General features: G+C 34.8%; 2 protein-coding genes across 5 annotated transcripts in view; one reads left to right on the top strand and one right to left on the bottom strand.

The window, feature by feature from the left end:
- kiaa1522 (KIAA1522 ortholog) overlaps positions 1–1,456 on the top strand; it is an 84,004-nt gene extending 82,548 nt beyond the window's left edge. For all 4 annotated transcript variants that reach the window (XM_022683194.2, XM_007249277.4, XM_007249279.4 and 1 more), the window contains one exon: positions 278–1,456. In XM_022683194.2, the coding sequence (XP_022538915.2) occupies positions 278–315 (38 nt within the window). In that variant the 3' untranslated portion in view covers positions 316–1,456. The remainder of the gene's footprint in view (positions 1–277) is intronic.
- Positions 1,457–2,294: 838 nt separating this feature from the next.
- yars1 (tyrosyl-tRNA synthetase 1) lies at positions 2,295–11,982 on the bottom strand. The gene is made up of 14 exons (XM_007249282.4): positions 11,933–11,982; positions 10,135–10,233; positions 9,611–9,757; positions 9,308–9,483; positions 7,995–8,124; positions 7,709–7,789; positions 6,822–6,914; positions 6,588–6,723; positions 6,388–6,473; positions 6,144–6,279; positions 4,916–5,019; positions 4,539–4,732; positions 4,274–4,415; positions 2,295–2,933 (listed from the first exon to the last, which is right to left on the bottom strand). The coding sequence occupies exons 2-14, from the start codon at positions 10,189–10,191 to the stop codon at positions 2,823–2,825; spliced, it is 1,593 nt and encodes a 530-aa protein (XP_007249344.1). The 5' UTR covers positions 10,192–10,233; positions 11,933–11,982; the 3' UTR covers positions 2,295–2,822.
- Between the last annotated feature and the right edge of the window lie 1,984 nt (positions 11,983–13,966).

A 13,966-nucleotide genomic window follows, 5' to 3' on the forward strand; every position in this document is an offset into this window, starting at 1 on the left:
CTTTAGCAGCACTATGACCATGGTCCGAGGATCACTGGTTCAAATCCTGTATCATGCTGCTTGACATCAGCAGCTGGAGTCAGAGAGAGTACAATTGGCCTTGCTCTCTAGACTCATCATCACCGGCATCTGTTAGCTGAATTATCAGAGCTTGGTTACTGCACTTTCCTCCAAGGGGTGGGTGGGGGTAATTGGCATTCCAAATTGAGGAGAAAATAGAACCAAATACAAAAACATATTTCAGACTGATAGTAACTACAGATTTTGTCTTCTCCAGGTGCAACAGAGACTGCAAGGATTCTCGAGGTGTCTTAAGGCTTGAGGAGAACTCTTCAATCAAACATCCATTTATAGTAGAAATTTAGTGAATGCACAGCCTAGCCACCACAGACAGTGTAGCTGGTATATCTTTAAAGCCTTAGCCTGAACATGGCCTTTATATTTATGCAAAAAAAAATGGAGTTGGTTCCAATTCCTATGATACAATAGCTTTAATGTAGCTTTTGGGTATTTTTCTATACAGTATAGTTTTTGTCTGTTTTGGCAAAACATTAAAAAAGTCAACCCGAGTTGTTAGGGTGGCTGTTTAAAGTGGATTTTGTAAATTCTCAAGTTTATTCTATGACTGCAAATCTTAAACTGTCCTCTAGTGGTCATAAGAGGAAGTAGTTACTGCTGAGATCACATATGAGGCAAAATCAAGCTGCTTTGATATTTTCTTCTGGATATCAAACTCTCAAATCTGTCTCTCTTAACACATACTGTTCAAACATTTTCATTTTCAGTGCTCACAAGTACACAGATTATCCTCCAGCTATTAGTGGAGATGGTTAATTATACTAACACATTTTGAGTGTATGTACATATATATAAATATATTTACACATAAATCCAATTTATTTTGCAATCATACTGAGACACTGAGTTTACTCAATGCATCTGTATAATTAGAATGCAAAAATGCTGCGAATCACGGGATATATTTGCAGTGCTCAAGAGATGGGAATTGTATATTCAGAGCATTAATTTAGTTTTGGGGAATAAGCACTTTGCAAGCTACGTATGTATGCTGCACCACCCACTTCTGATATAATCAGCAAGGCAGTAAAATTATAGTCTGTTCTTTTTTTTTTACATACAGATGACTGCTTCTTGATCAATTTTATGAAATACGAACACAGCATTGACACTGACACTTGACAAGAATTATGTATTGAGACTTTGACTATTTATGGATTTAGAAAGTATTCAATTTGTTTTTATTATCTATAAAGAAATTAGTTTTGGCAAGCTGTCTTTATTTTTTAAACCTGCTTCAATATAAAATGATACTTCCTACGTAAAAGTAATTGCTACCCACATCTCTTCAAGTCACTGAAAATGTTCCAATATTTGCTAATGTATGCAATGTATTTTTCTCTATTCAAGTAAAAACACCATTTCTTATTGTATAAAACTTGCTGGTGTGATCTGTGTTTTAACTACGGTTATTTGGTCTTACACCAAACAAGCGTTTCTTAATCCTGGTCCAGGAGGCACCCTGCCCTGCACATTTTAGTAGATTCTCTGCTTTAAGACAATGAGGATTGTTACCGAACTGGGGTAGGTTTCTCAAGAGCTTCTTATCCAAATTCTTAGATGGTCGAGCCTACTGTTAGAGATGGACTAGCTTGAACAGTTTGATGCACATACATTTGGTGGGAATCACCAAAATCTTGGATAATCTCTCTCACTCACACACACATACATACACACACACACAATTGGTCAGTTTCCCAGACAGGGATTAAGCATAGTTTTAGACTATACTGCATTTTGTATAGAGTTTTTTTTCTGTTGAAAGGAAAATACATTCCATGGCTGGGCTTAACCCCTGTCTGGGAAACTGCCGCTATATGTCCAGATGTACCAATGCACACACAGCATGTCTAGTCCTTATAGAAAAGTACAGTAAATAGAATAGGACTCGCTGATGCAGATAAACATAACCATATTGGCACCATATCCAATGCCAGACAAGAGGGGTATAAAGCCCCCAGCACTGAGCTTTCTGGTACGATGATGCTGATCCCTTCAGCACTTTTATACTAAAGTGCTTGCTGCTGGAATCAATCAAATCCTCACAGCACAGTTCCACATCCATTAGACTGCTTTTACTGTTCAGTAGAGCTTAGATTCTCTGCCTGAACCCAGAAGCTCTCAGAAGGCATCTGTTTTTAATGCTATTTTTATTTAATATAAAGCTAATGTTCAGTTCATATAGTGTTGTTATACAGTTAGAGAAAGAGAACACGTTTTATTTCATATTACATTTATTGTGTATGATCTTGTTACCATTATCTCTTTAATATGTAAAGATGAGTATGTACTGAAACCGGTTATGAGGGCTTGGACAACATCCTCATGCCTGTTAACTACAGGTAACTGCTGAGTCACCACAAGAAGACCTGAGCTGAGCAACAACAAAACAGTATATCTAAGAGCTGACCAGTCCATCTGCCACCAAATCAATACAATACAGATATTTTGGGCAGTTTTGCATGCAATGTGCAGCATATGAAGACTGATGACACATGATGACACATGAACGCATTTGAATAGGTGTGGTTATACTGTTTCAGACCAGACACGATGTAAAGTAAGGAATGACTGGAGCTCTGTGAAAAGGTCTTTCCTCAGACTTCAACTGCAGTTCCTATGACGAAAAATAGTATCTGTTATTGTGCATTTGTCATTGGAGGATGTGGAGATGCAATGGTAGCTATACATTTGAAGACTAGATGTTGTAAAGAAGAAGAAGAAGAAGAGAAGAGAACATCTGTCTAGCTGATGTTGCCTCCTTTCAGTGTTTTGCAGGTGATCTTTCCTAGTTTGGTCATCAAATCTTTCTCTTTCCACTGAGCTGTGCACTCGTCTGAGATCTTCAGGTCCACCTAAACACAGACACACACACAAACACACACACACATTCACACGTGCATGTTAGTGTCTGACACAATGCCTCCCTTTCTTAACCCCTTATGACCCATGACTTTTATTATACCCAGCAGCAATACATCCAGTGATAATCTGATGATAAGCGGCCGGGACTGATTTGTGTGCACACTTGGACACTGTGCTTTATTTGATATTGAAAAAATTATATATCCTTACCATATGTTGACTAAATTGTACGGTCATCTAAACAGTTACTGACTGACACACATATGACAATGACTGAGATTTTATATAATAAAAAAAAATAATAATGTCTCAAAAAATCTTTTCATACACAGAATCAGTGTTCAGTGTTTTGTTTGTCCCCTGCAGAATCCATACATTACACTAATGGTGCTAGATAATGTTTCTGGAAAACATTAATCGGAAATTTTAAAATAAAAATAATGTTATTTGTGACCCTTTATTATAATATTATACATTGTTAATTGGTTAAAAGGATGTCCAAACTTAACTTAACAATTAATTAAACATTACTACATGCTGATGCTTAAGAATGTTGTAAATAATAATGAATTGAGACATTAGTTAAAATGTCATTATTATTAATGTCTTAACTAGTGTCAACTAATAATTAGTTAAGACAATCTGTTATAAAGTACTGTTCATTAATTTATCCATATTGTAAAGTCTTACACATTAGTCCTATCTTTCTGAAGTGACATTTATAAATGAGCTGCAGCAATTCTTTTAATGCATTATTTCCTTAACAAAAAAGATAATTTGAAAGTTTATAATAGTTTTTTTCCCCCTACTAAAAATCAAACTACAGATGACAAAAAATATTTAAACTAGATTTATCTGTAAAAAAAAAAAAAAAAAAAAAAAATCCAAAAGCAGTGTGTAAGACTGGTGGAGGGGAACATGCCAAACTGTGATTAAAAACCACACAATATTGATTTCTAAACTCAACTTAAAACTTTGAATGAATATAAACTGGTTTTCTTTGCATCATTTAAGGTCTGAAAGCTCTGCATCTTTTTTTTGTTATTTTAGTCGTTTCTCACGTTCTGCAAACAAATCCTCTAAATGACTTTTTTTTTTTTTTTAATGTTTTTTTTTTGGAATGTGGTAGAACTCAAACATGTACCTATTAATAGCAAAATCTGAGAAACTGATTCAGAAACGAATGTGGTCTCTTAATTTTTTTTATAAAAATTAGATTTTATATAATTTTATATATCTGTTTGTCGTTCAGATGCTTTAGGAAGAGTCAACTCATTAAATGAATGAGTTCTTCCCAAGTTATACTAGTTCTCATTAGTCAATCACATACCTGTAATTTCTCAAAGACCTTCTTCTTTGGCTTCAGTTCATCGTCTGGCTTGCCCGACTCAAATCCCTCAACAAAAACACGGTCACCTGGTGCCGATCCCTCAGGTGGATCTAAAGGCTCTACTTTCCTGGGCTCACCCTCACTGTGACGCATGAAGAAATATAGCAATAAACACCACAATTTCCATTTTAAAAAGAGAATACATCTAAAATTCAGTTCAGCTTGCTCTAACTCCTGTATCCGTGAAACAGACACAGATACTCACACTGAGGCACAGAGCAGCATAGCCTGAGACTCAATCCCACGCATCTTCTGGGGCTTCAGATTGCAGAGCATCAGCACAAGACGGTCCTGAAGCTGCTCTTGGGAAACGTAAGCCACCAATCCACTCACAACAGTACGAGGCTGCTCCTCTCCGACATCAATCTTCTCCAAATACAGCGAGTCTGCGTCTGGATGCTGCAGAGTTCAACATTAGAGAGATTAATGAAGCATCACAAAGCTTTTGTCACCAGCAGGAAATAATTTAAGTAATTTAAAGCATGTTCTTTATTCATGAAAATACAAATATCTATCGTAAACATGAATTATAATGCCTGGCGAAATTAATTTACGAGGAGTAAAGCAGATGAGCTTATATACCTTCTCTACACTGATGATTTTGCCCACTCTGATATCTAGTCTGGAGGGGATGATGTCATCTTCCTCTGCTGCTGCATTTTTGGGGTTCCCTTTTGTTGCAAATTCTGAGAAACAGATAACAGATACAGTATAATATCTGAAAAACATGCAAAAGCTGTTAAAACATACAAACTACCACTTTTAATACATTTAGGACCACAAATAAGGAAATAATGGATATATATGTTATTCCCTCAGTTTGTCTAACATATTTGGGAGTTTTATACACAGACACAAAATACACATCCCACTGTGGCATGATCATGACAATTTTGTGAACATTTCCCTTATAATCTCACTTGAAATGAACATCATTATCTAAAAGAAATATCTGGAAATGAGAACAGGTGAAGACAGAATGTGTAAAAAAATAAAAAAAGACACCTTTAGAATTGTGTCAACACTACAGGTAGTACATTGTTTACTGTCTAAAACTGGTCATATGTGTTGAAATTCTTATGTTTTGTGTTAACCCTTACAACAGGATCTTACAAATAAGCACAGATAATACAATGTACAGCCTGGATACAGATACTTGGAAACTCGCCTACTTGTTAAACTTATTTGATTGATTTATAAATCCAAGATATCTGCAGGTATTAAAGATGTTTAAGATTATTTAATACCACTCAAACAAAATTTAACAAAAAAATTTGCAAGCAAAATGGCCAAAAAGCACATACTAATTTTACGTTTTGATTTTACAGTGAGCTTTATATATATTTTTTTCTGAATTAAGGGTTTTGCACAAACAAAATCTGAAAAATTAGGCTCCGGTGCAAAATAAGAATCATCTGTTTTTTACAAAATAATCTGTACAAAATAATTAAGTTAAATAAAAACATAAGACCTTTTAAGACCTCTAAAAAATCTGCAGACACCATTAATGCTTAAAATGTTTAAATTATACTTATCTCACTGAAAACAATATGCACATACCCCTTGGCTGGAAGGCTGTACTGTTATAGGATGATCTAATTTCTGTTCATTATTTACAATTCTGTGTACATTAACTGTTGAACAGTTATTATCCTATTACATATCAAATTAATAAGCAACTGTTAAACTAAAAAAAAAAAACAGATAAAATATAAATATAAATATATTTAACTTAAATATTATAATATAATTTAGTCAAAAATACAATGTTTGTCCATATAATGTAATTCTACAGTGCTGTAAGACTCACTGTTTTTGGATGGCTCAGGGTAGGCTGAGTTGGTCAGTTTCTTCAAAGCTGGCATCTCAAACTTTTTCCTAATGGGGTCCATAAGCTTGTTTAGAGCCACTTCTACTGAGGCCTTTAAGTCACCAGGGTGGATTTGCTATGAATCAAGCATGGACAAAAATATTACAACACATTAAGAAATTTTTGAACTGATAAAAAAAAAACTGTAGAGCTTCCTAATGATGGCTACATTTTTAACACTTACCTCCTCAGCAAAGTGCTTCTCTACTTCCTCAAAGGATGTGTAGACCTGGTCCCCACCCCACTTAGGATCTCTTTTAATCACAAATTCTAGTGTGGAGGAGAGAACAGTAAATCCACTGGCTGAAAACAGTTAGTCCATTTTAACTGTACTGAGGCATTACTACCAGCAGGAGGTGGAGAAGGTAAGGAGTTTAAACTCACCAGAATTGAGGGGGAAGAGGACATGCTTGACAAATGAGAGAACACCATTGTTCTGAATGTTTCCAGGCTCACAGAAAGCTTTCTTCAGCTTCTTCTTTACATCCTCCTTTTTATCAAGGAGGTCTATTTTGGATTCCTGAGGTAAATATTAGTGAATTTTAATTGGGAATATATTATATTAGTGTGAATACTAAAGGTGAAAGCTTAAAAGAGTAGCAGACATTAGGATCTCACCTCCTCAGAGGAGCTCATCTTGGTTCCAGTCAAACCAGGAACCATGGGGTTCATCATGTGGATTCGTTTTGTGTAACCTAAAGAGGGCAGATACTGCCAAAGGAAAACACAAGAAACTTAGAGATGCACTGAATATTCTACTATTTGGTAGAAAATGGCAAAACAAATTCAATGGCAGAATACCTGAAAAATAGTATGGGGAAAAAATATGATAAAATTATATCAAGCAACGATTCATTTATTTTAAAAAACAGAGCCAAAAAGATGTCACAAGCTACCTTAACGATATGAACAGGCAAAAGGGCTCCCAAAACCACAGGGCCATAAGAAAACACAAACAGAGACTTCAACCTGTCATCAACTATCAGTGAGTAATCTAGCTCAAAACATAGTTATCATTGCAGATAAATTGCTTTATATCAGTGGTGTCAGTGGGCAGTGTGGCATTTAACTCATTTAAGCCAAAGACCACAAGTTAAAATTATAGTTTTCTAACTGCCTTTACTTTGAAAATCAAGACAAAACACATTTTTTTATTAATTCAATGTTAAAAAGTGGCAAAATAAATGACAAACTGTAAAAAAAATATATGTTTACTTTTAAAACAATTCAAACTTAATATTACTTTAAATGTTTAATTGTCCTTTATTTCAAACCATATTTATTCTATTAATTACCACTCCCCCACTGACGTTCATCCATCCCACTGCTTTCAGAGGCACACTGCTCCTGCAGCTCAGCCAATCACCTCTCAATTTTTAGTCTTTTTTTTATTTTTATTTTTTTTTATAATTCAAGCTAAGAGTGGAGGTAGCAAAAATCAGGGTGGTTTAGTGCCCCTTTAAACATAACAGAAAAGTATTAGAACACAAAAACTTTATTCATACCTTTTCTGCCAGAGTGAAGATCTTCCTCTGGTCCACTCCACCAAACTGAGCGTCCACCTTCAAGTATTCCTCATCCAGCGCCTAAATACCAACAAAAAACAGTGACTTACTTTGGTGCACCAGTTTGCCAAACCAAAATAAAGCCTAAACCTAAATTAGAATGAATTCCTTATTGCAACATAAGATTACCCATGTCAGGCAAAACAACCCAGTTACTCCTAAAATACTACTCCCAACACTTTACTTCAAATATTTCTGTTCCAGTTGACAGTTCACAGCTATGTACCTGCAGTCCTGGGTAGAGCAGGCCACTCAGGAGAGGATGCTCCACCTGCTTCACCACCTCAGCTCCAGCCTTCTTAGCATCGTGCTCAGTGATCATGGAAGAGAGACGATACACATCCAGTGTGTACTCCCTGCAGAGTGAACAGGGACAACAGAACCGTTGAAAGATTAAAAAATGAACATCTTTTTTTAACCAATCGGTTATGTATTGTATTGACAGATTGTCAGCTCAAATTTGTGAGGGGGTAAAAATGTAGCTGATTCTGAGAGCTGGTCAGATCATTTGATCTATATGTTGGAAGATGTTCTCTCTGTTTAGTATAATATTTTTTAATGTCTAAAAAGTAGGGCTGTCAACATTAAAGAGTAACGCACGCTGTTAATTTGGAATCAGTAACGCGTTACTATTTTTTTAACACAAGTTAATTAAGGCACCAAGATTGACTTTTACTTCCGCTGTATTCTGCCTCGCCCCCGCCCAATGCACTGATCTGTTTTCTGGCTGAACATTGAACGGCGCTCTCTGAACTTTCAGCTCAGACCCGGTCAGAGAGCTTTATCTCTCTCTCTCTCTCTCTCTCTCTCTCTCTCTCTTTCTCTATTTCTCTCTCTCTCTCTCTTACACACACAAACATGCACGCGCTTTCCTGCCCTGCTCCTCATCCCTGAGGATCCCTTTTTATTTTCATTAAATTAAGTTTGAATTCAGAAACAACAAAGATGAGACATTTACAATCCAATTTATCATGCATTCTTCATTCCAGCTCTCTACATTGATTTTATCTCCCCTCAAACATACAAGTATATACTATAATTTTAATTGACACCACTAATATACATATAATTGCATTTTACATTTCTTACATTCGTTCTTTTATTTACATTTAAATATTCAATATAAAAACTTGCGTCTGAAGAAAGACAAACGCGATTAGTTGCAGTTAATCACAGAATCTTGTTGTGATTAATCGGATTGAATTTTTTTAAATCGATTGACATCACAACTAAAGAGCTACGTCTGCAGTATAAACAAAAAAAAGCTTAGATATAGAACTCATGTACATCCCTAATGAGACATTACTTCAAAGATTTTGTGGAATTAACAACATCCAGGTGAACATATTAGTGATAGACAGACCCAACAAGTGATATTAGGAACACATTGTAAAGAGATGTCAATTTGCAGGCCCATGGTGCAACACACAACAGCTTTAAGTTATACAGGACAATGCATGCACAAGATAACTAACACACAACACAAACTAAACAAGAACATTTTTAGCCAGGATAGCTTTGTCTCTTTCTCTATCTCACCTGCTCAGCTGATAGTCCGTGCCTTTGACGAACTTAAGCTTATCCAGAGGAACTCCGATGCTCTCCAGCATGGCCTTGATGACCTGCTCATAGTACTGCACCCGAAGCTCCAGCAGCTCCCACGGTGCCTTCATATTGTCCAGGTAAGCATGGAGGTCCGCAAAGAGGATGGTAACCTACGGATCACACGTGACCAATTACGTAAAATACTACATCCACCTAAACAGAAAGTATCAGCATTCTCACTACAATACTGAAGTTAAAACTGTGATATTGTTTATTTAATGTCGACTCAGTACCCACCTCACAGCCGGCCTTCAGGAAGTCTGCAATCTTTGACATGGGAACAAAGTAGGCCACATGTGGCTTGCCTGTGGTTGCTGTTCCCCAGTATACCTTTAATTCTCTTTCTTGGAGGACCTGCTTAAGCTTCTCCTCCCCAAGAACCTCCTGAAGACACAGTAGCAACAGTCATTAACATTAGACATAGCGGCACAAATTATACAAGAAGAACAACATTAAAAATGTGCATCTTATAAAAAAGTGTGAAAAAATGCTAAAATGAATGAATCAATGAACGTTTATTTTAACTCGGATGTACATTGAGGACAGCCCTCATTTTCAATGTAGCCAAGCATTTACAGAAACAGGGATTGACATGACAGAGAAAATAAAAGCTAAATTTAATTATTGTAAAATAGCAGTAAATAAAATATAAAAATAGATTAAAAAAAAAGTAGAATTAGAATAAAATAGAAAAAAAAATTATAAAGTCAAGATCTGAGGTTTTGCCTAAGATTAACTGTATTTATTAAAGAACGTCTCACCTGAAGGTTTCGGGTGATGAGGTTGAACTTCTCATCAGGACTCAGCTGTTCTCCCATGATGCCCTGATGGTGATTCCAGACAATATACACAAGAAGGCACTAAAATAGAATATTAACATAAGTTAGACACAAATAGACAGAAAAACTACAGACAATGATTTAATCTATGTTTCAGTGCCAATTATGTCTTTGTTTTTCTATCCTGTTTCCTTTGCTTTTCTACTGTGATAGATTTATAATTGTGGGACTAATAAAGGATACTAATAAAGTATTAAAAATGCACAAAGCACTAGCTGTCCGTTTAACTTAAATGGGAAAGAGAGAGGAGGTTCAATGTAATGTCCACTCAACCATGATAAACTGTTTTTGTGTAAAGATCCTTTAGGAAGGAAACCCACGCAATGAACCTCTTGTCTGCTGGAAGGCACACTTTGGACATGTAGCTAGTTTCTTCTTTGAACCCAGTCAAAGTTTCTTCTGAAATTAAGGATACTGATATGGAGCTTGATGTTTCTTTCATTTCCTTTTCTGCAGTAATAGTAGCAAGCTAGCCAACAGGCTGAAGAGCAGCTACTCCAGAGTGTCCCATTCAATGGCCAGTAAAGTTATATAGAGACTGTAAACTCCTGTGTCAGCAGTCACACAGCATGCAGCAGTTCACTAACGGCAAATCTCCACATCTATTCATATAAACAGACAACCACACATTTACCATCAACCGCAATATAGCTCAATAAGGTTTAAATCAGGGACAAAACCACACTAACTGGACTAACAGGTACATTACATATTAAGCCCTGAAATTATACCCTGAAATATTATATCACCCACCCTTAATAATCACATCAGGGTACTACTTATGTTTGCTGTTTTAGCAAAAGAAACATTTAGACTGTTCTAATTTCCTATTATATATCTACTAGAGAAAGATTATATCTGTCCAGTATCATTTTTTATTTATTTTACTTTAGTCCTGGATATGTGGAGATATATGGAGTGCATTATTATTATCAAAACATTCTGGATCATTGACTTCTGTTTCAAATATGATACACTTATTGTATTTTTTTATATATCAGTTAAGGGTGTGCCATAAGCTTCATTTTATTGCAGTAGTGTATTATTGATTTTTTTTTTAATTCAGTGTTTTGTCATATCTCCAAGAATATCATTATCGTGAAAATACCATGGAATATCGTGATAATTTTTAGGGCCATATCGCCCACCCCTAAACCAAATTCCTTTGATTAATCTCCTAGCTCTATTGTGAACTATAGGTAATATGTCTTTAATAACTAGCTGTATGACCTGCAGCACGCCAGTACAAAAAATAACGTACAACATATAACTTAATACCTTTAAATCACTGTTTTAAAACCAAGTTAAACTAGTCCAAGATATATATATATATATATATTATCCTTTCAATAGGAAACCTCCATTCAGAATACTGTGTGGTCTAAACTAGGATTAGTCCCTGTTTGAGAAACTGCCCCACAGTGTCTACAACCTGGATTTATACGTTATTTAAACCAGAGCTAATTTAAAGCAGCCGATAGTCAGTAAGCTAGTTATCTAGTCTAGCTAACGACTAGACTTCCTCGAAACATATGCTAAATCATATTCATATTTAATCTATCCTCAATAAACGCTCGATTATTCACTTTCCGGTAAAGCATACATGTCCGTTGTTTAATTATGAGTGTATAATAGCTGGTGAGAGAGCTGGTAAACCCTATAAAGCCTTTAATGCGTAATAAAATGAAGGTAAATCATCAGACAGAGCTGAAACCCGTACCGGAGCGCCGTGTCTCTGCAGACTCAGAAAACGTGTAGTTTGCTGCCGGTTACCTCATCTCTTTCAAAATAAAAGTCTTTACTCTTCCCAAAAAATGTAATAACTATTTATTTTTTTATTAAATGTCCGCAAATAGCTTCACGATATTGAATAAAAGGACAGACCACAAAATCTAAGTTTAATAGTAATAATCATATATATAGAGGATAAATATTTTATTTATGTTTAATACTATTAGAAACGGGATTTGAAATCTGAGCGTTGCATCAGCGCTGTGTAATCTATTGTCGAGTCTGATCCTCAGGATTAATAATCGATAAAAGATCTCTCTGTGAGTTTCTGTTATCCAGGCACTAGATGGAGCACGTGCGTAAACCATAAGTATTGTAAAGAGACGTCGGAAAAATTAATATTTTAAGTTACTTATATTATATTATATATTTAATAAATTATATGAACCACAGTCTTATAATATATATATAATAATGTATAAATTAATTATTATTATTATATTATTTCATACATTAATATTACAATTTGCACATGATGTACAACTTATTTTACCTTCTATACTGGTAAAGAATTATTTTACATTTCACATATTACTGATTATTTACACAGATTAGTATCGTCATCTTTCAAATAAAATTGTAATCTAACTGCCATTTTTTGTTTGTATTTTTTTTTTTTTTTTGATAAATTATCTCCTTGTGATGCTGCATGGACACCTGTGGTAAAGTCTCCTGCACCCTCAGCTGATCAATTAATTTCTACCCCTTTAGTATAATGGCCTATATTAAGAATATTAAGAATGTGACTTAAGCTAATTTATTATAACTAAGACAAAATAAAATGTGAATCTGGTCATTTTAATAGCTTTCAAAAATTGAGCTACCTTTACTGAACTGACTTTAATTAATCAGTCCCTAAAGGGAAAGTGATGCTATTTTTACTATAATATAAAGTTATTTCTTAATAATAAAGGATATAGGCTACACATATTGCATAGTTATTCAGTCATATTATTGAGTTTATTAGGTTTTTTAGATTGCATTTTAGTCTGCAAAATAGTCTATAAGAAAAAAAACTATAAAGCTAGCTAAAAATGCTCTACAATTTGTTGCTGTTAAAGTGTTTTCTCTCTTTTCAATCAGTATTAAACAAATGTTTAAGAAGGACTGTCCCTGCTTGGTTTTACTGCATGATTGTATGATAAACTATTCTCTTAAACCATTACTAATCTTTAAATAGCCATAACAACTGTCAAATGTTTTTTGTGTTTCCTGAAAAACTTGTTCCTTCATTTTCACAGACTCAAATGTAATGGTACAATTAATTGATAAGCATTTTTAATGATGGCCTCTCCAGTTCCTTCCTTATTTTATGACAATTTAAGGCAAATGGCTGAAGATTGCTATGTGTTTGCATTTATTTGCATTCAGACGCTGTTCATGGCTGCTACATGCAATGCAAAGATGAGTTCAATTAATAGACCCTCATTAAGACCTATCCAGAGATAACAGAGACTTGGAAACGTTAGGAAAATCTCTGTTCATCCACTTTAGAGACACTAGATGGCGCACTAATGCAAGTATGAGTATTGTGAGGGGGGCTATTGGTTACATAAGGTACAGTGTGTAAAATCATTTGGACATAATGTACAATTTATTTTAAACGTGTGGATAATTATTTTACAATTAAATGTATAATAGAGAACATATATCGTTACTTTTAAAAAACCTCTGGTTCAGTCAGATTCTGATTATTTGGTCAGTGTTGCAGTTGCCTTCATTATAAGGGCCATTCCACCGGGTGCCATTTGCTTGTTGTAACTCTTCTAAATTAAACTTTTTTTTTATTATTATCTATTTTTCAACTCTGAATCTAATAACACATATATTTAACTATTCAAAACATGTACTGGTAAAACTCAGGCAGCTTTGCTTAATTTTTAACAAGGCTTTTAAGCCGAAGATGGTTACAAAACTCATGCGACATTTAAAAAGCCAAAGCAAGTTCACTGCATGTTCAAAT

The sequence above is a fragment of the Astyanax mexicanus genome, chromosome 3 (genome assembly GCF_023375975.1).
Source record: "Astyanax mexicanus isolate ESR-SI-001 chromosome 3, AstMex3_surface, whole genome shotgun sequence".
Classification (NCBI taxonomy): domain Eukaryota; kingdom Metazoa; phylum Chordata; class Actinopteri; order Characiformes; family Acestrorhamphidae; genus Astyanax; species Astyanax mexicanus.